Source organism: Babylonia areolata, chromosome 23 (genome assembly GCF_041734735.1).
Source record: "Babylonia areolata isolate BAREFJ2019XMU chromosome 23, ASM4173473v1, whole genome shotgun sequence".
In the NCBI taxonomy this organism is placed as follows: domain Eukaryota; kingdom Metazoa; phylum Mollusca; class Gastropoda; order Neogastropoda; family Buccinidae; genus Babylonia; species Babylonia areolata.
Genome location: NC_134898.1, coordinates 5,203,219 through 5,228,858, shown reverse-complemented (window position 1 = coordinate 5,228,858; position 25,640 = coordinate 5,203,219). Strand labels below are relative to the sequence as shown.

The window sequence follows — 25,640 nt, the reverse complement described above, 5'->3', positions numbered from 1 at the left end:
GTCGGACCTTATGTAAACAGAGCCACGATCGTGGCCCATCGCACTTTACCGGGAAAGCCACGATCGTGGCTCATCGCGCTCTCCGGGTTAAATGAATTATAATGATGATAATAATGATAAGATAAAAAGTTACGAATTTTGTGTATATTCATGCTCCGCTCTCACAGTTTCGATTCCACGTGCTCATCATGCTTGTGAAGGTCTTGTGAAGCTGTCAAGGTCTTAAATCTGTGGGACATTAATTGTAGGTGGGTGTCCTGTGCATGCTGAATCACAAAGAAGCACTACTGAAGTGACTCACTTGTGTGGCCACCTATAAAAGTATAAGCTGCTGGTTACCAAACATTGATAGTCTCCAGTGGACTGCTGCGGATCGAGGAATTTTGTTTAATGTCCCGTCACACATATCGGTGATGAAAAGATCCGCAGCAGATGAACCTGTACATGTGGCTGTGCATGGCCCGGGGATCGAATCCGTATATGACTGGAGTGGGGGTAAGGCCTCTGAGTCGCTGAGAATAATGTGGCAGCAGAAAAAAAGTTGATATTAGCCACATACCTCATTGGAATAGTTATTTTGTCATCTTACTATATGTATGTGCAGCTGGTATCTTTTTTTTTTCTTCTTTTTTTTTTTCAGTTTGTCAAAAAAAAAAAACCACAAAAAATTCACGTGTGAGAACAGAGGCGATGGCGGAGGGTCAAAGTGTAGACAGTGATCCAGTGACCCATGACCTCAAACAGGTGATGGCTGGGCAGGCAGTGCCAGTCAATACAATCGACGTCCAAAGAGAGGCTGGCAGTAAGTTTTTGGTTTGTTCGTGTATATCCTTTTCATGATCAATGTTTGCATTTTTATCATACTCAAAATCAAAATATTACATTAGTTATAGATTCTTAAACATTACATCACTAACACCTATATAAGTAATATACATATAATACTCACCCGGCTTAGCATAGACAGACATACACTCACATATCTCAGCATTATCTGGATGCGTACATATATATAATCATAATGTTTATCTGTCTGGCAGTTTTAAAGAAATTATAGTTTTGCATACCACTAACACACTGTAACACACTTAGCGCACGTAAAAGAACCCATGGCAACAAAAGGGTTTTCCCTGGCAAAATTCTGTTGAAAAATCCACTTCGATAGGAAAAACAAATAAAACTGCATGGAGGAAAAAATACAAAAAATGGGTGGAGCTGTAGTATAGCGACACGCTCTCCCTGGGGAGAGCAGCCTGAATTTCACACAGAGATATCTGTTGTGATAAAAAGAAATACAAATACAAATAATCTCTAGCTGAAAAGAAAATAATACTTTGTTTTAGTTGAGGAAACATCCGCAAAGAATACTACTCCTCTGTAACACTGATTGCAACCTGCATTTTTATTCAGGAGTGGTAGTTATTGATTTATTTCCCATTCTCATTAAAAAGAAGAAAAGGAAAAAAAAAACCTTTGTGTGAAGCATTCTTTAAGCAAACTTTGTTAGGTGAATTATAGTTTGCATCTGTGATCACTTTAAACTGATCGTTTTTTCTTCTCTTTTTTTTCTAATTTCAATATTTAAAACAAATTTCATTTATTTGGTTGAGAAGGTTGTGATAGGATTGTATATCTTGTATACATTGTGATAAACACATTATTGTATAAGAATTTCTTTTGTGGTATGGGATGGGCCCAGTAGTTGGTGTTCTGCTTTTGCCGAATCAGAACAGTTACTGCTGCAGCTAACTACACTAAAGTGACTCAGCAGCAGTGTAAGGTCTCCTCTGGAGTGTAACCTCATGGCATCCAAAAGCTGACAGCTCCCTGTAAAGTTAGAGTGCTGAGATGGATGATAAACCTGGTCATGTTTGTGTCAATTTAGAGTACAAAATTCCCTTGTGGTATAAACACAGAAAAGACAGTGGCTAAGAATAGCTGGGGATTCCCCCTCTGATGTATAGAAAATATGGCCTATCCTACCACCGATCATTAAGAGCAGTAGGTTTGTGGATGACAGACCAATGAATGGTCACCTTTCAGTGACATGGGTCCTCTACCACGCCTGTGCATAAATGCGAGCTTGGTGGTGAAAGGGTTAAAGAAGAAGAAGAACAGATAAAACAGTTGGGTTTTTTTTTTGGTTGTTTTTTGTGTGTGTGTGTTTTTGTTTTTTGTTGGTTTTTTTGTTGTTGCATTTTGATGCAGAGGTATAAATGACACATAGAGAAGTATGATGTCTGTGACCCCATCCTCTTTCCTTTTCACTGATTCCCCTTCCATCTTCCTCTTCAGTGAAGTATGTTCCGAAGACGAAGCAAACCCAGGGCTACATCGTGATGACGGTGGTGTTTGATGAGCAGGGGAAGGTGCTCCTGGTCGAGGAGGCCAAACTGAGCTGTCGGGGGACCTGGTACTTGCCTGCGGGTCGACTGGAACCGGGGGAGAATATCATTGTGAGTTCCTGAAGCCGTTCTTCTGCTTTGACTGTGTTCTGGACTTTTAACCCTTTGAGCCCTGACCACCGCTTTACCGGTGGTGGGTAGGGGTGACATAATGCCTGGCCACCAATTGAGCGGTGCGTAAACACTTGTGTCATGTTTTGCTATTGGTTGACTTATATTGAAGAGCCAGTCAAAAAACCATAATATTCTGACGTCGGCGAACGTAGTACCAACATTGCCGTGCCATTTCACTGTGTTTTGTGCATGTGCTTTGGATAAAAAAGATCGATTTCTACCATGAAGCGTGCAGTCTCAACCTGACACGCCTCCTTTGATCAACTGATTCTGCATGCTCAGATTCATTTTCAACATCACTGTCTGTAGTAAAATATCCGATTCGAATTCCACCTCATTATCAGAGTAATCATTGTCATACTCTACTTCCGATAAATCATCAAGCATATCAGTTACTTGCTGCGTTGTGTACAGTTGTTTTCTCGCACGTTTTGTCCCTGATTTCTGCCCTGACAGGCCAGGTTGAGACTCTGCACGCTTCAAGTGTTTACGCACCGCTCAACCAGTGGCTGGGCATTATGTCATTTTTCTCTGCCACCGGTAAAGCGGTGGTCAGGGCTCAAAGGGTTTAACTCACTCGGGACGACAAGTTTTCTCCCTTGCTTTTCCCCACAGACGGCCCATTTGTAAGGGTTTGGAAAAAAATTACAAAAAATACAAAATACTGTGTAAGAAAATGAAACTTTCAGAACTGGTTTATTACGTGTTGAGCTATTACATATAAAAAAATCATATTTCTCATCTAATTTTTACAGTTTTGCCATATGTAGAAAATGATGCCAATTTTTCACCCTGAATCACCATACCCATGCTTGCTTTCTGCATTAAATTCGCTTTCTTCTTCGTATCATCCACCTCTTCAATGTCCGACCCTTCAGTTTGTAGCATTTCAAGTACTTCGGCAACCCCGAAACATTGCTGTCACTGCCTTGTTCGCATCACAACATTTTGAGAAGAGCCCGCTTTGCTGACAGGCTGGCACGCGAGCAGACGACCGGTCAGTGACTTTGTCAGCGTGTGTGCGAGACAGGCCACACATCATAGACTAACCAATCATATTGTTCGATTGTGGAGTGACCCAGAATAGCGCACTCTGCTTGGCTAATCACAAAATCACGTGTACAGCGCATGATGGAATTTTACTTTCGGAGAATGCTATTCCATTCCTTCGTCCGAAACCGAATACGTTTTGTGTAGGAATGCGTGAGCATTCCTTCGTCCGGAAAGAGTTAATACCAATTATTTGCAAATTTTGGCTCAGGAGCTCAGGCAGAAGGGTTAAAATTGCTCAGGAACTTAGGGCTCAAAGGGTTAAACATCAGTTTTATAAATGTTTGTGATCTTTGGCTGCTGTGCCAGTGTTCGGGGAAGGGAGGGATCCAAGATTTGATTAAATGTTTTGCCAGCTAAGATAATGTTTCTTTGTATTTTATAAAGGTGGGTGCAATTGATTTATTCATGTATTTGTTTATTTATGTATATGTACACACAGAGAGACACACTCTCTCTCTCTCTCTCTCTCTCTCTCTTTTTCTCTCACACATACACACACACACACTCAGTCTCTATGTCTGTCTCTCTGTCTGTCTGTCTGTCTCTATCTCTCTCTCTCTCTCACACACACACACGCACACACACGCACACACACAAACACACACACACATGCACACACACACACACATAAATAAATAGATAAATGTATTTTTTCCTTTCAGGATGGGGCGAAGAGGGAGATAGTGGAGGAGGCAGGGCTGGAGTGTGACATCAGCACCATGTTGTCTCTGCTCTTTCCGATCGGACACTGGATGAGGCTGCACTTCTATGGCACAGTCACAGGTGTGTGTGTGGGTGGGTGGGCGGGGAGGGAGGGGTGGTTTGGGGGGGGGGGGGAACATATTTATTGTGTTGTGTTGCATTACATCTTTGTGTGAAATGAGGGCTGCTTTCCCCATGGTGAATGCATCTCAACAATGCAGCACCATCCTGTTTGTTCCTGTCTGCAAGTGTATTCATGTGTTGTTGTTGTTGTTGTTGTTTTATTGATGTTATTATCATTATTATTATCATCATCATCATCATCATTACTATTATTGTTATTATTATTGTCATCATCATCATCATCATCATCGCTGTTGTTGTTGTTGCTGTTGTTATTATCATCATCATTTTTACTATTATTATTGTTGGCAGTGTTGTTGTTGTTAACATTATGATTATCATTAGAAGAGGGAAATACTCAAATCGGGGCAATCTTGGATCATATGGAGAAAGAATGCAGGAGGGGGGGGGGGGGGGGGAAGGGATTACAGAGGGAGAGTTCGATGTGTAAAAAAGTTTGTAAAGTGGGAGACCTGTGACAGATGTTTTGGAATCCTCTTTGTCATGCCTGTGTATGTGTGTAAGTGTGTGTTTGTAAAAGTGGATGCTGCTTTATCATGCAGTTTGAATCTTTCCATTTACATCCTCTGTCGCATCCAAATTAACATAAGGATAGGCCATAGTTGTCCTCATCTTCTTCTTCGTTCATGGGCTGCAACTCCCACGTTCACTCGTATGTACATAAGTGGGCTTTTACATGTATGACCGTTTTTACCCCGCCATGTAGGCCAGAGTTGTCGATTCCCTGATCAGGGTTTTACCCATTGACTGCATCATCTGCTAAATAAAATTAACGGAGCTCTCCGAGCCTTCTGTCATGCCTGTCTGTTGAATTAATGGAGGTATTTCATCAAAGGTTTGTGTAGATATCCACTGACTAATGTTGATAGGCTCAGGAAATGTCAATGAAAGTGACCTTCCCTTGCTCCTTTTTTTTTTTTTTTTGAGCGCTTGTGAGTCTGTTTGCAGAAATATTTACAAGTACTAAAAGCATATAATCATTTCAGTTAATACTCTATAATCATAAAATCACAAAGTGAGTCCTTTTGTCCTAAACGTCCCCGATTACCCATCTGAGGATCTTAACACAGCAACAGTTATTTATTTTGTTGGACGATCCATAAGCATAGCATTTACTTTTTATGCACACATTTGCCTAGTGAATACGTTGAGTGAATCTGATGGTGCGGTGAATTGACATGCCAATTTTCCAGGGGGGCGGTTAAAAACACTTGAACAACAAGACAAGGAGTCACTTCAAGCAGCCTTTTTTGATTTGAAGACAGTGTTCAACTTTGGTGTCAATTTAAGGTACAGCTTTTAATTTCTTTGTGTGTTGTACATTCTACCAGCTTAGCCACAGTTTAAAAAAAAAAAAAAAAGAACTGTATGAAACATCTATGTTTTACTTGTGGATGATTTGAGATTTCAGTGTGTGTATGTGTTTATGTGTGTGTGTGTGTGTGTGATCATTTCAAAGAATACATGTGTGCAAATGTGTCAGTGTATGTGCAGGTTGATAATTTACAAATACATCGATGAGTAAAGGGGAACTAGGACGTATTTTGTAACATGCCTTTTTAGACTTGGACTGATTGACATTTCATGACGATTATGTCATTCGGACTAGCAGGGCTGCCCTGATTGTTGTAAAGTCATGGCAGGGAAACAGGAAGAGTTCAGTCAGCTGTCTCCTGGCACTGAGAGATGCAGCCAGAATAACAGGAGAACAAGAGAAACCTGTGCTCCTGCAGAGGGTGTAGCAGTATATCTCACCAGCTGTCAAACTCCCATCGCAAAGTGTTTTCAGTCAGGTCGAATTTAGGAGTGAAAGTGAAAGAAAGGAAATGTTTGTATGTGGTTAGTCTTTTTTGTCATGACTGCTTTAAAGATTTGCTTGAATTGCACTGTGTGTATTTTTGCATGCACATACCCACCCACCCACAGACACACACACACACACACACACACACACACACACACATACACACACAAACACACACACACACACACACACACACACACACACACACACACAAACATACACACACATACACATACACACACACACACACACACACGCACACACACAGTTGACACACTGCCCCATAAAAACAACAACACGTATGTGTCGACAGAAAAAACGACATCCTGCCAGTGATTCGGGAAGCCCTGGAGTACCGACAGTCCTTGTCGTCAGCCCCCCTCCACCCTCTCTTGCTGCCAGTGATCTCCCCCCACCCACTGATGATCCACCGCCTCGTCCTCGTCGCTGACTGTGCTGATGCCGCTGGGTAGGAGTAGAGTTGTTCTTCCTTTTTGTTTTTTTATCCCTGCCATTGCTGTCGTTAATACGGGGCTTTGTAGGTGCTGTCCGACGGGCGCAATAGCCGAATGGTTAAAGCGTTGGACTGTCAATCTGAGGGTCCCGGGTTCGAATCACGGTGACGGCACCTGGTGGGTAAAGGGTGGAGATTTTTACGATCTCCCAGGTCAACATATGTGCAGACCTGCTAGTGCCTGAACCCCCTTCGTGTGTATATGCAAGCAGAAGATCAAATACGCACGTTAAAGATCTTGTAATCCATGTCAGCGTTCGGTGGGTTATGGAAACAAGAACATACCCAGCATGCACACCCCTGAAAACGGAGTATGGCTGCCTACATGGCGGGGTAAAAACGGTCATACACGTAAAAGCCCACTCGTGTGCATACGAGTGAACACAGAAGAAGAAGAAGAGTGCCCCAGGACAGAAATTTCCGTCTCCTTCTGATTTGCGAAAAAGTGCCCCACAACAGAAATTTCTGATGTGCAAAAAAGCGCTTCACAACAGAAATTTTCGTCCCCTTCTGATGTGCAAAAAAGTTCCCCAGGACAAATTTCTGATATGCAAAAAAAGTGCCTCATGACAGAAATTTTCATCCCCTTCTGATTTGCAAAAACGTGCCCCAGGACAAATGTTCAGTGGTGCTTGTTCTGTTTTAACATACTTAGGACACCACCTACTAAGCCCCCTACTAACGACAGTAATGGCTTAGTCGCGGAGCCAGACTGAGTGAGCGTCCCTCCCAGAGTGGAGACCGCCACCACATCCCCCAAACAACAGCCACCCATGAATCTGCCAACACTGACGACATTGACAGGACTCACCCCAAGCACAGAAGTGGAGGGGTATCGAAACTGAGGTCACCATGAGAGCAGGGCATGAAAGGCCACAGACTTTGAGACTATATTTTTTTTATATTAATGAAGATGAAGGAGGATGACGATGACAATGTTGCTATGGAGGTCCATTTTGGTTTGGGACTGCGTGACAAAGCTGTACTCTACGCTTCCTGCCATAATGATATCCCGGCATTAACCAGGCCCGAGAGATACAGACACTTGCAGTGTTGGTCAGGTAATTAGAGCAACACACCCAAAGACACATCCTTGAAGTGGATGACACTCGACTGTGTGGTCCCAGTCTCCCCATTTAAGCCCACAGCACACTCAACTCTGGGTAGGAGCCGGCCACGGGCCGAAAAACCCACCTCCGCTGGGATTCGAACCCGCGTCCTCCCAGCCGTCAGTCCGCGACGCTAACCACTTCGCCACGGCGGCTGGTTTTTGTTATTTTTTGTTATGTCTAATATGACTTAATGTGGACAGACATTAAATGAAATTGATCACAGAAGGTGCAGGCTAACAATGGAAGACGTTGCGTTGCAGACTACACATACTTGCGGGCATCAGCAGCAGCAGCGGTACACCTCACCTGCTGACCACAGCCATCGGCCCCAGTGACAACTCCCTGCTGACCACTGTCCACGCTGTGCTCACAGTCAGTACTCTCATCCTCTGGCCTCCTTTGCTACACATTACCGCTGTCACGCTGGTTACATTTTCGATCTGTTTGATTACTTGGTTTGTAGGATGTTGCAGGATTACATAGGATTTTTTTTTTTTTTGCACTGAATATGATGATGATGACAGTAGTGATATGGGTAATAATGATGATAATAATACTATTAATGATAATAATAAAAGTAGTCATAATGACTATAATAGTGATAATTAATAACGTAGACTGACATTCACACATCCCAAACAGGGAACTGGATGTGTTTCGATAAAATCGAAAAAGCACACAAGTATCTTAATACTCGCTCACACATTTTAGTATATGTTTATCTTTTATTAAAAAAAGCAAAATCAAAAAGGCATATAATTATCTTAATACATGCTCACACATGTTAGTATACGTATATCTTTTTTATGATTGAAGCTTAAATGTTCTGGTTGTTTAAAATGAATTCATAACATTCTGACTTTCTTTTCCTTTCAAATCGTGTCCTGTTCATAACACACACACAAAAAAGTTTGTGTTGTTTTTTGTGTCCTGAATTGTTTCAAAGCTTTGAAAGCGTGTACGCACTTTCGTAATGTGCTCTGCAAGTGCCATACACATAGCTGAATCGTCATTGTATATCTCATCACTTCCGTTTCAACGCTGCTTGAACGTTGCCTGTACTAATAAAGTTCTAACAAGTTAGTAAATGTTCAACTTCTGGAACCTAGCGTATCTTTCTTCCTTCCGTTCCTTCGATGGAGTGACCACAATCTTTTCTGGATTATTCTCTCTGTCACTAACAGGGGGATCTGCAGGAAGAAGCACTAATTCTATCCTTATTCCTTAACGAGATTAAAAAAAAGGAAAAAAAGGACCATTACTTCACAGGATCTAGGCTAGACCACTCCAGCTAGCGAAGCGCTCCGTGGGGGTAAACCCCGATCTGATCTGATCAGCTCCAGCCCTTTATTTATTGCTGCTTTAATCCATGCAACACTGAGAATTCAGAACAATAGATTACACTACTCCCTGTTATGCGTTGAATGAATGCTAAATTTCAACAATGCAACTGTTTTTTCTTCTTTTTTTCTTTTCTTTATTTTTTGTGTGTTGTTTTGTTTTTTGTTGTTTTGTTTTTGCTGCCCCATCATCTGCACCGTTTCATTGGCTTCACTCCCAAGCCACTCATTCTGAGTCCCCCACACATGGTCTCATCCTGGGTTTGTCTCAGTTCCCCCATCAGCAGTCTACAGGGAACCAGGTGGCTATGAGGCCACGCCCCAGAGGAGACCCTGCACTGTTATTGGGATATTTCAGTGGTGTTCAGTAGTTACTGTTCTGATTTGACATACTTAGGACACCACCTACTCTTCTTCTTCTTCTTCTTCTTCTTTGTTCGTGGGCTGCAACTCCCACGTTCACTCGTATATACACGAGTGGGCTTTTACGTGTATGACTGTTTTTACCCCGCCATGTAGGCAGCCATACTCCGCTTTCGGAGGTGTGCATGCTGGGTATGTACTTGTTTCCATAACCCACCGAATGCTGACATGGATTACAGGATCTTCAACGTGCGTATTTGATCTTTTGCTTGCGTATACACACGAAGGGGGTTCAGGCACTAGCAGGTCTGCACATATGTTGACCTGGGAGACCGGAAAAATCTCCCCCCTTTACCCACCAGGCGCCGTTACCGAGATTCGAACCCGGGACCCTCAGATTGAAAGTCCAACGCTTTAACCGCTCGGCTATTGCGCCCGTCGGACACCACCTACAAAGCCCCGTATTAACGACAGCAATGGCTTAGTGGTGGAGCCAGACGGAGTGAACAAAACAGCCATTTCTGTGCTCCAGGAGGCGTTTGGCACAGAGACGGACCGTCCCAAGACCAAGTTCCGAGGACTGCTGGGCGTGGAGCACTGCGGAACAGGACACAGGACGGACGGGATGTGCATCACCACGCTGGTCTCCCTTGTTGTGCCTGACCAGAGAGAGCTCCCCGCTGTGCGAAGTGACTCGTTTTCCTGGGTTGCCGTGAGAGACGAGTCGTGTTCCGCTGCACTGCGTGAGGCACTGAGTGGGAGTATCGTCAAGGTGGTGTGAATGGTCCAAGTTTTGTTTTGGGCTTTGGAGGGCGTTTTCATACTGTGATCAGCAAGAAAGGAGAAAACTGAAAGAGAGAGACTGGGAGTATAGTGAATGTTGTGTGAACATTCCAGGTGTGTTTGTTTTGGGAAGGGGGAGGTGGCGACGGGACGGGGTGGGGTGTGTGGGTGTTTTTATGCAATGACAAGCAAGAAAGGAGAAAGCTAAGAGAGAGAGAATGTGTGTGTTTGTGTGTGTGTGCGATAGAGGAGGGATCAGGGAGAGAGTGCTGTTTTCATTATTAAACTAACAAGCTTTTGCTTTTTAAACCATAGGTGAACGGTTCTTTTCTATTGAAAGTTGCATTTGTGCTGTACAAGAACACAAAATAACAGATTACATGACACATGGTTTCCATATTAGGGTATACTAACCTCATTACTTTAACAAAATAAGATCATTGCGTATCATATTTGACATAAAAAGTTCCCCCCCCCCCACCCCACCCCCCTTTCTTTTCTTTTTTTTCTTTTTTTGTTGTTTTTTGTAAAAGACATTGATGATATTACTCATTTAGAAAGCAACTAGTTAGTTGTTTTTTTTCTTTTCTTTTTAAAAAAAATATTTTGTAGGTAATCATTGCACCTGTTTCTGATCTCATCTGTGTGTGTGGCAATATTTATGTACCTGGTAAAATGCATTTGAAATGGTTACCATTCTTCTCTGTGCTATGAGAGTTCGATATCAAATGTCCCGTTTTAATAAATGGATTATACTCCCCCACCACGCCCCAAATCTCTGCTTTCCTTGAAATCAAAAACTACCACCAAATTTTGTTGTGTGGTTATATGCTAATCAAAAGAACACTGATATTCTTCACCCTGTGAAATATACTTGTGTCCATTGTTATGCTGAACTTTTATAATATATATAGAGAGAGAGTGAGAGAGAGAGAGAGAGAGAAATTATATACAGATAGGTAGATTATATAAATTCATTTTTAATAATACAAAATAATAGAACAGATACATCAATCCATTAATATTGTTAATTTTTTTTTAAAAACGTTTTTAAAACATTCATTTTCAATTTACAAAACAGAACATCCTATAGTAATCCACTAATACTGTTATGTTGAACTTTGTTTGTGAACTTGAGTCACTGACACAAGATCACAGACAGTGATTTATGACTTTTAATGTGCACAAGATCACGGACAGTGATTTATAACTTTAGTATGAACTTTAGTCACTGACACAAGATCACGGAGAGTGATTTATAACTTAAGTATGAACTTTAGTCACTGACACAAGATCACAGAGAGTGATTTATAACTTTAGTATGAACTTTAGTCACTGACACAAGATCACGGACAGTGATTTATAACTTTAGTATGAACTTTAGTCACTGACACAAGATCACGGACAGTGATTTATAACTTTAGTATGAACTTTAGTCACTGACACAAGATCACGGAGAGTGATTTATAACTTTAGTATGAACTTCAGTCACTGACACAAGATCACGGACAGTGATTTATGTCTTTAATGTGAACTTTAGTCACTGACACAAGATCACGGAGAGTGATTTATGACTTTTAATGTGAACTTTAGTCACTGACACAAGATCACGGACAGTAATTTATAACTTTAATGTGAACTTTAGTCACTTCCATGTGTTGGTGCCCTGACACAAGATCACAGACAGTGATTTATGACTTTAATGTGAACTTCAGTCACTGACACAAGATCACAGACAGTGATTTATGACTTTAATGTGAACTTTAGTCACTGACACAAGATCACGGACAGTGATTTATGACTTTAATGTGAACTTTAGTCACTGACACAAGATCACGGACAGTGATTTATGACTTTAATGTGAACTTTAGTCACTGACACAAGATCACGGACAGTGATTTATGACTTTAATGTGAACTTTAGTCACTCCCATGCTGGGGATTCACTCCTGTACTGGGGAGCAGACACAAAAAGAAAACAACAGCAAAAGGAGGAGTTTGTATTATACTCCATGTTTGGTGTTACGAATAATTACCATGTCAAACTGATGCAAACTAGGCCTATCGGTTTGCTCCGCTTGGCCAAATTTTGCGCGGCTAACAGTGAAAAGACGAGTAGTCTTGCCCGGTCCGCTCTTAGCCAATCAAACGCCTCTAAAAGCTATAAGTGCTGAATCATTCCTTTGGCCAAGGCTCTCCACGCCATCGTGTCAGATTTTTAAAAGACAGATGGTGGAATGGAAGAAAAGTGGAAATGTAGTTGTGTGAAGACACAGGGTCACAAAGTAAATGACTGCTGAAAAAAACCCACAAAAAAACGTTAAATAAGCGTGTGTGAAAGGGAAGCTTCTTTCTTTGTTTTGTTTTCCAGATCACTAACATTCTTTGTTACACCTTGAGTGGACTTGTATTGTGTGTAGAAATGATAGCTAAAGATCGAGCTTACTGCACTTGTCAACCATATGATGTCCGTTAAATGTAATATCACAAACAAAACATAAAAATACTACCTCACCTGTGCCCTTTCTTGACTAGCCTTTCTGAAGAAATAGTGGTATATATCCTTCAGCTACAGAAACTGTCTGACACTGAACACACACAAAAATGCTTCTTGAACATATTTTTTTACGACATGAATCAAAACTGTACACAGCCAAGGAAAAAAAAAACACACCTTAAACTATTTACATAAAAATACTACCTCACCTGTGCCCTTTCTTGACTAGCCTTTCTGAAGAAACAGTGATATATATCCTTCAGCTACAGAAACTGTCTGACACTACCACACACAAAAATGCTTCTTGAACATATTTTCTTTATGACATGAATCAAAACTGAACACAGCCCAGGAAAAAAAAAAAAAACCTTTAAACTATTTACATATGTATGCAATACTCATAAATGACAAGAATGCTTGGTCTGAAACATCTCTGAAAGTTAAAGAAGCATGTGACATAAATGACAAGAATACTTGGTCTGAAACATCTCTCAAAGTTAAAGAAGCATGTGACATAAGTGACAAGAATGCTTGGTCTGAAATATCTCTGAAAGTTAAAGAAGCATGTGACATAAGTGACAAGAATGCTTGGTCTGAAACATCTCTGACAGTTAAAGAAGCATGTGACAAAAGTACGTTGTGATTCTTCAGCCCCTTCAGTCACAGCCACAATCACTCATGAGGTGTCTGTACCATTCATCACACCCAATGCACTGTAAACAAGAACAGCATCAGGACACAATGTCTCATGAACGATTGAAATGTTGTTTTGTATTGTGTCACTCTTTTGTCACAAGTTTCTCTGTGTGCAATCCATACTATAGAGCACATTGCTCCACTGAGAGTGCCACCTTTTTTCTTTTCTTTTTTTCTATGCCTGCTATTTTTTTATGTTTTCCTACCAAAGCGGATTTTTCTACAAAATTTTGCCAGCGACAACCTACTTGTTGCCACAGGTTCTTTTACCTGCGTGAAGTGCATGCTGCACATGAGACCTCCTTTCGTTTCATCCGATTGACTAGCATCCAGACCACCACTCAAAGTCAAGTGGAGGGCGGGAGAAAATACCAGTGAGTGTGGGATTCGAACCAGTGCGCTAAGATTCTCTTGTTCCCTAGGTGGACATGTTTCCACTGGACCAACACTCCACAAGTTGAATGGATGAAAGAAAGAAGACAAGGCTTACATTATGTGGCAAAACTGGCTTTCTTAAGTGGATAAAGACTGCTTTTTTTTCAGTTAAAAAAATAAACAAAATGTTGCACAGAGAGAGAGATACATACACATATGCGCACCCACAAGAGAGTGAGTGTGTGTGTGTGATTGTCAGGGTGTGTCTCTGGAAGTTTTTTGAGGGAGGGAGGGAGTGTATGTGTGGGGAGGGGAGGGCAAGTGAGTGTGGATGCATGTATGTGTGGGTGTGTACAGATCATATGCAAGTGGGCCAGGTTTTGAAATGACAAATGTCCAACAACATAACATCAGCTGCAATAATAAATAAGCTCAAGGAAAAGTTTGGCCACCATACTGTACTTCCAACACACACACACATCTTTACAAATGGGAATCATGTTTTTTTTTTCCTGTATCAAAAAGTGATGAGAGAATCTGTGTAGAAAAATAGCACTCAAAGCAAGCTTTGACCAGCATTACAAATGAACACACTGCATAGTACATCAAAGCAGGAACTTCAAGCAGTCAAACTGTGCAGTTAAAACATGATTATGTGAACTTCCACCCTGTGTTTGAGTTTCAATGACCAGCATTCAGTTATCTCAGCACTTGAGACAGGTTTACAGAGTGAAAAGGATTGTGATGCACAAACAGAATACTGCAAAAGTGAAACAGCGGCAATTCTCATCAGTTACATAACAAGACAGGGGTTTGTGTGTGTCTGTGTGATTGGGTGTATGTACATCTGTCTGGCGTACATCAGTCGTGTATCAAAAGAAATCTGTATTTTAAAGCTCAGTCCCAAATAACTTGGTCAAAAAACAACTTTGCCGAGACTGTAGCGATAAGAATAATCAAGAACATTATCAAACCGTCACTGATACAATGATTGTGCGGACTGCAAGAAAAAGAACACCTGTACTTCAGGCACTGTTTTCAAAGTATCAAAAAGAATAATAGAACAATGGCTACAGCTGTTACCTGTTCTTTTTTGTTCTTTTTTTTTTTTTAATAATAAAAACACACCAATCTTTATCATCTTTTTTTTAAAAATATGGTGGTTCTCCGTCACAGTGAAGACCACAAGTCTTTGTTTCTCCACATTTCTCCACAAACTGTCATCATCTTCATTCTGAACTGTGTCCGTCACGGTGAAGACCACAGGTCCTTGTTTCTCCACATTTCTCCACAAACTCGTCATCTTCATTCTGAACTGTGTCCGTCACGGTGAAGACCACAGGTCCTTGTTTCTCCACAAACTCATCATCTTCATTCTGAACTGTGTCCGTCACAGTGAAGACTACAGGTTCTTGTTTCTCCACATTTCTTCACAAACTGTCATCATCTTCATTCTGAACTGTGTCTGTCATGGTGAAGACACAAGTCTTTGTTTCTCCACATTTCTTCACAAACTGTCATCATCTTCATTCTGAACTGTGTCCGTCACGGTGAAGACCACAGGTCCTTGTTTCTCCACATTTCTCCACAAACTGTCATCATCTTCATTCTGAACTGTGTCCGTCACGGTGAAGACCACAGGTCCTTGTTTCTCCACATTTCTTCACAAACTGTCATCATCTTCATTCTGAGCTATGTACAGTATGATCAAACCATTCTGCCACAAAACTGGAATTCAACAGCATGTAACAGTCTTTATGAAATCTGCCATTAAAAAAAAAAAAAAAAAAAAAAAAAATGCCAGCCTCTTTTCTTGGATTCATCAATGAATGAAAAAAAAAAAAAATCTTCCGTGATTTTTTGGTATAAGTAGCCATGATAGTGTGGTATGCTCATGTTTCACATGGAGATAACCGCTGAATCCATTCTGAAATATCTAGAAACCTGCATGGTTGTGTTGTGCACCCTTCTTGGAAAAAATACCGGCATCATCAGTCGAATGAACGTTCAACGTATCAACTCCTTACAACCATCATACTGATTTGTACCTCATCTGAAAACAATGAGCGTGCAAGTGACAGGCAACGTCCAGGTTCAGATCTTTTGCCCAGAACTCACACACTGTTGAACAAAACACACTTTGACCACACTGTATCTGCTCCACACTGGCCGTGAGGCAGTTGCTATCAACCTCAATGTGCTCTTTCTGTCATACAACTCCATCATTTAGGAAAGGGTAGGGGGGTACTTTGTGGTTATATTTCACACACAAAAATGGCCATGGTCCACACAGAATAGCCACAAAATGGTCAGGGTTCAAACAAGATGACCTGGATTCACAGCACAGGCCAAATCCCTCTCTGTGAATGATTTGGAGAGTCCTGAGTTGATGATTGCTTTACGTGTCACTTCTGGCAGCAGGTCTGGAAAAAAACATTAAAAAAAACATTTAGCAAAAAACCATGATGCCCTCACAACACATCAAGTGCAGATACTCATGCAAATAACTGGATGATACACAGAATGAGAATTCTGAATCAACAAAACACCACCTACTAAGCCACCATCACAGGTGTGAGGAATCACTGATTAATCAGCAGTCCTCCCCACTCCCCACACTGTGTGTTGTGCATGTGCATGCAGGCATGTATGTGTATGTGTGTGTGCCTCTGTGTGAGAGCCTGCATGTGTGCTGTGGTGTCTGATGAAAACATCTTACTGCCGACAATGCTCGCTTCGTGTCCAAACTATTGCTCAGTGGTTCACCTGCTCACAGGATCAATAAATCTCTGAAACCATCATGATGATTCTCAAACTGAACCTTTTCTTCTCCATGTGACTGTCACTGCTGAGAAGTGAGGAGTCTTCACCTTCTTCTTCCACAGACCAGCAAACACATGGGGCACAACTCCAATGGTCTAGCCACTCAGTTTATCACACCTCAGCTCTCTGCCTCAGCATTCCTGACCACTCAGTTTATCACACCTCAGCTCTCTGCCTCAACATTCCTGACCACTCAGTTTATCACACCTCAGCTCTCTGCCTCAACATTCCTGACCACTCAGTTTATCACACCTCAGCTCTCTGCCTCAACATTCCTGACCACTCAGTTTATCACACCTCAGCTCTCTGCCTCAGCATTCCTGACCACTCAGTTTATCACACCTCAACTCTGCCTCAGCATTCCTGACCACTCAGTTTATCACACCTCAGCTCTCTGCCTCAGCATTCCTGACCACTCAGTTTATCACACCTCAACACTGCCTCAGCATTCCTGACCACTCAGTTTATCACACCTCAGCTCTCTGCCGCAGCATTCCTGACCACTCAGTTTATCACACCTCAACACTGCCTCAACATTCCTGACCACTCAGTTTATCACACCTCAGCTCTCTGCCTCAGCATTCCTGACCACTCAGTTTATCACACCTCAACACTGCCTCAGCATTCCTGACCACTCAGTTTATCACACCTCAGCTCTCTGCCTCAGCATTCCTGACCACTCAGTTTATCACACCTCAGCTCTCTGCCTCAACATTCCTGACCACTCAGTTTATCACACCTCAGCTCTCTGCCTCAGCATTCCTGACCACTCAGTTTATCACACCTCAGCTCTCTGCCTCAGCATTCCTGACCACTCAGTTTATCACACCTCAGCTCTCTGCCTCAGCATTCCTGACCACTCAGTTTATCACACCTCAACACTGCCTCAACATTCCTGACCACTCAGTTTATCACACCTCAACACTGCCTCAGCATTCCTGACCACTCAGTTTATCACACCTCAGCTCTCTGCCTCAGCATTCCTGACCACTCAGTTTATCACACCTCAGCTCTCTGCCTCAGCATTCCTGACCACTCAGTTTATCACACCTCAGCTCTCTGCCTCAGCATTCCTGACCACTCAGTTTATCACACCTCAGCTCTCTGCCTCAGCATTCCTGACCACTCAGTTTATCACACCTCAGCTCTCTGCCTCAGCATTCCTGACCACTCAGTTTATCACACCTCAACTCTGCCTCAACATTCCTGACAACTCAGCTTATCATGCCTCAATTCTGCCTCAACTGTCCCTACTTACAATATCCAGGTTACATCAGTTTCGCCCAAATATTCAAAATTAGAAATCAGATATTGAATATTTTAAACTAATCTCTAAATGGCAACATTCACCAATGAGAGCGTCCCCCGACCTCTCCACTGCAGCAAGCAGCCAATCAAAGCAGCCCTGTTTGCTGTGCTGTGTGTGTGCTAAAAAGGCTGCGACGAAATCTCACACACTTATCTTATTCTTGTTGCTTATAGTCCAGCCGACCGCACATGGCCACACCAGGACTGTCAAACCATACAAATGCTCAACCGCGTCAACACAACACTGTCACATTTACAACAAAAAAAAACACACTAAGACAAACCCACAAAACACTGTTCATGTCACAGTATCCCAACCATTTAGGTCATTATGGCAAATAAGACTAGGCCATGCTGAGGACACCAGCCATTCCGCTTAATTTATCATCCCCAGATTACAAAAAATCGTAAAAAAGGAAAAAAAAACCAACAATACTTCAAAGCCAAACAAAAAATACATAAAAAAGGCCATACAAGTAAATATGGGCAGCTAGTGCCCATCCCGGTGTTTACATCACACTACCTAATCGCCAGAGCAAAACAGCACAGATAGTACATCACAGACTGCGGAAAAGAGAAAAAAGTGTCAAGGCTTGCTTGAAAAACAAGAAAGGGGAATGGACTGGGAAGGCAGAAAAAGGAGACAACAGTGAAGGTAGAAAAAAGGCAGAAACAAAGAGAGTGACAGAAAAGAGGAAATATTCTAGCACAGAATTTCCAGAAGGAAGGTATGCTATACACACTTATCTCTCTGGAGTCCCTCACAATCATGTCGCCTAGTAAACAAATGAATCACGATACTGTTAACCAGTTTTTTTGCAAACTTTTCTTTCTTTCTTTTTTTCCCCCCCACCTAATTTGGATGAAGATTTTTCATGATTTTTTTTTCTTTCGTATAACTAACTCTAATTGGTGAGGAGTTCTTCAGTACAGCACCCAAGAGACTCTCCACAAAGTTCAGGGAAAAGAAGAAGATGATTTGTTGATTTTAGGGAGAGAAGAAAAAAAAAGACAACGATAACGCAAGAAAAAAACAACAACCAACTTTCAAGCCCTGCCATGAAAAACAGGAGAAAAAAAACAACTCAGTGCATGGGGCGACTTAGCTGCCCTTGCCTCACCTTTTGACGCAGCACTGGCGGAAGATGCGGGGGAAGTCTTCCACGCTGTGAACCTGCCTCGTCAGGCCCCTCTCCTCCGCGTCACGCACCAGGGACTTCCACTCCCCGTCACTCTGGAAAGAAAAAACAGAAAGGGGCACCACTGTTCCCACTCTTAGCTGCAACAGGCAGTCACATAAACTGGGGGAACCACACTTCACTTCAGTTCAGTTTCTCAAGGAGACGTCAATGCTGTTCGGAAAAAAACCATATCCCCTACACGACATCTGCAAAGCTGATGCCCGACAGGCAGTGTGACCCAATGCTTGCTTAAGTCAAGCCTTGAGGGGGAAAATAAATAAATAAAATAGAATAAACAAACAATTAAAAATATATTTAAAAAAAAAAAAAAGTAACTAGTTCAGTGCCAGAGAATTTTGTAAAAAAAAAAAAAAAATTTAAATGTGCTCTTCCCTTGCCAGGGAATTATGAGGATTCAGGGGTAATCAATCACAAAAAATTCTAGCACAAAAGCTATAGGCGATACAGAAAGAAAGTAAACGTTTTTGTGAAGGAAAATGAGTGCAGATTCTGCTTCTGGGCTTTTTTTTCCCAAATTAGGTTGATTGTAGATAACTGTTCAGGCATGTAATGTCAAGATAATCATTTTTGTGCAACAAAAAAGTCTATTTCCACCTCTACATAATGACATCCATAAAGAAAAGAAACAAAATACAGCTAGAAATAGCATGCCTATTGTCAGATTATACCTGTAGAAGAAATTAAAACAGGTTATAAGTTTATAAAAACAAATCACAGCTCGTGCAGACATGTAAGTAAATCACTGTCCCAACAATGACAAAGGTGCGTAAAATCAACATAAAAGTTCAATCACCGTCTCAGAAACTGAGCTGGCAAGCTTTTTGACAGCAAAAAGCGTTTGCAAGTGAGAGGGTGAAGTTCTTTGATGACATTCACTCCTTTCAAGTCGCACGTGGGCCGATTAAAGTGTCTGCTGTGCATCCGGCTTGCCACCTCTTCAAACAAATCAACCATCTGATTCAGTGGAGAAAAAAGCGTGAAAAACAAAACGCATGTGTTTCACGTCTAGTGCAGGTTTCACCCTGCGTTTCATGAAAATCGTGGAGCATTGGCGGTTGTCGATTTCCAACAGTCTGGATTGAAATGTGAGTAAACTCATTCCTAAAAGCCACGCCCCCTTCATGAACACTGGCTGGCATTCAACCTATCGTCTTTTATCACTCTCTCCCTCTCCTCCCCTTTCTACCAACGCTCCCTGCAGGTATTCTGTCAGTCATAGCCACTCATTAAAAAACGCGGTCTGATTGGAGAGATGGACTGAATTACCATCAAATAGGCTGTCAGTTTCGTCATTGTCGTTGTCAATCACCTTCGTTTTCAAACCAATCATCAGACAAGAGAGATCTTCTCCATCACGAAAGCTGTCCATAACCACAAGCAGAGCTTTCATAATTGTGTAAATCTGCTGACTGTGACCACCTCCTTTACTGGACACAGTTTTCAATGCCTTTTTTTGAACATGATGCAACCCCCTTTTCCACACACATATCATGTGGTCAGTTAGCAAATCATTATCGAGTAGAAAGGGGTCTTCTACCTGATGTATGTTCATTTAGTATTTTTATGATCCAGACGCATCAAACTAACCGTTCAGACTCTGTTTATGTGAACTGAACCAAACTCCAATGAAGGAAAAATCGGAACATATGCAGGACGTCAGTGGACGTCTCAGAGGCACTATGGCAATACTTCTTGTAGGACGTCAAGTGACGTCTTATAGGCACTCTACTGGATAAATACAAAAAAAAAAGGTAAATAAAAATAGAGAAATTTCATCCTTTTTTTTTTTTTTTTTTTTTTTTTTTTTTTACTTAATCTAATGTTTGAGCAGCATAAAAAATGTACCTGTGCAAAATTACATCTGTGTAGCCTGCCGGTATGTTTATTTCTGTGATGAGAAATTGATGTGAAGCAGTCATTTTCCCCAACAGAAACCGAAAAGAAAAAGCTGAAGACACCTCTTTTTACCATGGGATTTTTTTTGCAGGTCTTTGATAATATAAAAAAAAAGATTTAAGAAAACTGAATTTTGATGAACGAGTGGTTCCATCTAATGACTTACGCGCAGGGACTGGAGGTGAGCGATGACGTACAGAGCGTATTTTGCGCGCGTCAGGGCAACGTTCATCCGTCGCCTGTCTGCCATAAACCTGCACAGCAGACAGCAAAAATGGGTCAGTGATAGGGGGTGTGTGCATCAGGGTATCACCATGAACCTCACCAACACACAGAAAACTGGGTCAGTGATCGGTAACATGTTTCATCAGGGCCTTATCATGAACCTGGCCCAACACACAGAACACTGGTCCAGTGACAGGTGACGTGCTGCATCAAGGTACTACCATGTACCATTCTGTGCATGGAGACAACATACCCAATACCATTCAAACACTCACAGTGGCAAAACAGCAGCATCAAGACGACATAAAAAACATCTTCCACAGTTGTCAAAACGTCACCAGCCAGACAACACAGTGCTAAAACATCACCAGCCAGACAACAGTGTTAAAACTTCACCAGTCACACAACATGTTAAAACATCACCAGCCAGACAACACAGTTTTAAAACATCACCAGCCAGACAACAGTGTTAAAACATCACCAGTCAGACAACAGTGCTAAAACATCACCAGTCACACAACGGTGCTGAAACGTCACCAGCCAGACAGCAGTGTTAAAACATCACCAGCCAGACAACACAGTGTTAAAACATCACCAGCCAGACAACACAGTGTTAAAACATCACCAGCCAGACAACAGTGTTAAAACATCACCAGTCACACAACGGTGCTAAAACGTCACCAGCCAGACAGCAGAGTTAAAACATCACCAGCCAAAAAACAGTGTTAAAACATCACCAGCCAAAAAACAGTGTTAAAACATCACCAGCCACACAACAGTGCTAAAACGTCACCAGCCACACAACACAGTGCTAAAACGTCACCAGCCAGACAACAGTGTAAAAACATCACCAGCCAGACAACACAGTGTTAAAACCTCACCAGCCACACAACAGTGTTAAAACATCACCAGCCAGACAACACAGTGTTAAAACATCACCAGCCAGACAACACAGTGCTAAAACGTCACCAGCCAGACAACAGTGCTAAAACATCACCAGTCACACAACGGTGCTAAAACGTCACCAGCCACACAACAGTGCTAAAACGTCACCAGCCAGACAACACAGTGTTAAAACATCACCAGCCAGACAACACAGTGTTAAAACGTCACCAGCCAGACAACAGTGCTAAAACGTCACCAGCCAGACAACACAGTGTTAAAACGTCACCAGCCAGACAACACAGTGCTAAAACGTCACCAGCCAGACAACAGTGTTAAAACGTCACCAGCCAGACAACAGTGCTAAAACATCACCAGCCAGACAACACAGTGTTAAAACATCACCAGCCAGACAACAGTGTTAAAACGTCACCAGCCAGACAACACAGTGCTAAAACATCACCAGTCACACAACACAGTGCTAAAACGTCACCAGCCAGACAACACAGTGTTAAAACGTCACCAGCCAGACAACACAGTGCTAAAACGTCACCAGCCAGACAACACAGTGCTAAAACATCACCAGTCACACAACAGTGCTAAAACGTCACCAGTCACACAACAGTGCTAAAACATCACCAGTCAGACAACAGTGTTAAAACATCACCAGTCAGACAACATACCCAATGCCACCAGTGGAGCTGCGTGCCCGCACACAGGAGAGGATGATGATGTGTTTCTCTCGGCCCTGGAACCCGTCCACTGTGTTCACCTCCACACCCTTCAGGTTCCTGTCACACACACACACACACACACACACACACACACACACACACCAGGTGTCAAGCCTTCACACACACATCACTTGACAGTTCCAGTTTCTCAAGGAGGCATCACTGCATTCGGAAAAAAATCTGTATACCCTTCACCACATCTGCTTGGCAGATGCCTGACCAGCAGCATAACCCGACGTGCTTAGTCAGGCCTTGGGTGCATGCCCATATATATTTGTGCACTTGTCAGAGTTGATTTCTTCAAATGACTTTTGCCAGAGGACAACCCTTTTGTTGCTGTGGGTTCATTTTCAGCGCGCCAAGTGCGTGTGCTGCACGTGGGACCTCAAGTTCATCGTCTTTTCTGAATGACTAGATGCTCCGCTGATTTTTTCCAGTTCAATTTGGGAGAAAGGGCGAGAGCATGATTTGAACCCAGACCCTTCGCACAGGACACTGCGGCCTCCGAGCACACCTGAAGAGGATTGGAGTGGCAGCCCATCCCTATGTGATTGCGGCCAGGCTGACCAGACCCCATCCCATATTCTCCAAGACTGCCCCCTGTATGAGAAGATGCGGCAGCAGTCCTGGCCTGGGGGTGCTGACCTCAACACCAAGCTCTGGGGGACGGCAGCCGATCTTCACCGGACGTCCGAGTTTGTGGCATCCCTCGGACTTCAACCCTGACTGCGTAGCTGTCGAACGCAAAAGAAAGAAAGAAAGAAAGATCGTCTTTTCTGAATGACTAGATGCTCCGCTGATTTTTTCCAGTTCAATCTGGGAGAAAGGGCGAGAGCATGATTTGAACCCAAACCCTCACAGACAGTGTATTCTTCCACCCTCCTCCTACCAACTGTCTCCTAAGTACTGGAAGTCGAAATCCATCTTCTTCATCACTGTGCCAAAGTTAACACCGCTGGAGAACATTTTTACAGCATACACAGAGATCTACCTGTAGTAACAGAAGCAACCTTCCTAGACAGTTGATGCAAGAAAGTGATCTACAACCAAGGTTGGGAAAAGCTATGTTTGAAAGCTGCGCCAACATATGACAGTAACCATTTTTCTTTTTCTTTTTCTTTTTTTTTTATATATGTCTGTGCTTCCTATCTTATAAACCCTAAGGCTTCATGACAATTACAATTATACTATTCTGTTCCATCCTATTCAGCATGGACACATTGTATCACATACCATAAAGCCTTTCGATAGCTCTTCACACAGCAATACTTTTGTCTTTGTTTCCGATTGCACTGAAATCCACAGCATGTTATTAGTGGTGAGACCAGAGCAGCTAGAGACGAACAAGCCAAGGGTTTTAAAGTGGTGGAGAAAGGCAAAGAAAAAAACACGCACACATACACACTGACTGGCTGGGACGGAGTGGAGACAGAAATCTTAGGCCACAACCCAGCAGCACTCTGTTCAACGCCCCCCATGTCTGATAATGAAGTGGGGATAACGATTTCTGCCCACCAACTTCCATCAATACTTTTCAGCCATCAGACCTGGCAGTTAGATTCCATTCTCACATCCCTTCTTGTTGGCTGCATTAACTCTCTCCATACGAACGGCGAAAGAGATGACGTTAACAGCGTTTCACCCCAATTACCATCATCAATATATTGCAAGCGGAAAGCTCTTACACTGAAGAGGTGAATGTTGACAAAGAATACCACAATTCTGACGACGGAAGCTAAAGGTTGGGTCATTCAGACACCCACTGGACATCCAAGGGGTCTGTGTAGAGGAGAAGAGAGGACTGGCCGTACTGAGTGAGTTAATAAACATGTGTCAGGGCTTACTTACGTCATCTCCTTGTCTCCAGTTTCACCAGTCTTCAAGTAAGTTATTATTTTACCTTGTCTCAAAAAACCTACACTTCATCCAAATGATATCTAATGAAACATAACAAACCATTTTCCAATCAGCCTTTAATCTGGAAAATATCATAATGTCTCAACTTTTGACTCATGTAGATGTTTGCAAATAATGGCAAAATACCGGTCTACTCACCATGCTCATCGCTGCGCTGAAACTGCTCTTTCCACATAACCAATATTTTCACTGCCTTTGATGACAATCAATTATCTGTCCTCACGTCATCTGACATCAGCGCTGTGTTTGATGTGGAAGATCATGATATACTTGCCCGTTGACTCACACTTTCAGCATTAAAGGTTCAGCTCTTTCACTCACTGAAAACCATCTGACTGACAGAACACAAACTGAATTTGTTTCAGTCATTTGTATATCCACTCCTGTAAGAGATTTCACGGCTGGTTTTCAAAGAATGGAGTTGCAGTTCACTCACACACTTTGTCCGAACGCAGTGACGCCTCCTTGAGCAAATGATACTGATACTGATACTCATACACTAAACAAACTGCACTGGAAAAAAAGAGGTGCTGCATACCGGTCCTTAGAAACTGCAAAACCACCAAAGGACAAAAAACAAAACACACCCAAGACACTCACACAATGTTGTCACACCTGTGCTGACATCCACAGACAGTCCCACACATCACTCACACAATGTTTTCACACCTGTGCTGACATCCACAGACAGTCCCACACATCACACAATGTTGTCACACCTGTGCTGACATCCACAGACAGTCCCACACATC

The 25,640-nt window shown here is 42.4% G+C and overlaps 2 protein-coding genes across 2 annotated transcripts in view; one reads left to right on the top strand and one right to left on the bottom strand.

Moving 5' to 3' along the window:
- The first annotated feature begins 646 nt into the window (after positions 1-646).
- On the top strand, positions 647-11,500 carry LOC143298213 (8-oxo-dGDP phosphatase NUDT18-like). Its single transcript, XM_076611006.1, has 7 exons — positions 647-802; positions 2,296-2,456; positions 4,235-4,355; positions 5,612-5,708; positions 6,536-6,691; positions 8,109-8,220; positions 10,084-11,500. The coding sequence occupies exons 1-7, from the start codon at positions 691-693 to the stop codon at positions 10,330-10,332; spliced, it is 1,008 nt and encodes a 335-aa protein (XP_076467121.1). The 5' UTR covers positions 647-690; the 3' UTR covers positions 10,333-11,500.
- Positions 11,501-13,128: 1,628 nt separating this feature from the next.
- Positions 13,129-25,640, bottom strand: part of LOC143298326 (uncharacterized) — a 55,438-nt gene continuing 42,926 nt past the window's right edge. The window contains exons 20-23 of the mRNA XM_076611169.1: positions 22,921-23,028; positions 21,297-21,384; positions 19,154-19,266; positions 13,129-16,324 (exon numbers count right to left, since the gene is read on the bottom strand). Of these exons, the coding sequence (XP_076467284.1) occupies positions 16,300-16,324; positions 19,154-19,266; positions 21,297-21,384; positions 22,921-23,028 (334 nt within the window). The 3' untranslated portion in view covers positions 13,129-16,299. The remainder of the gene's footprint in view (positions 16,325-19,153; positions 19,267-21,296; positions 21,385-22,920; positions 23,029-25,640) is intronic.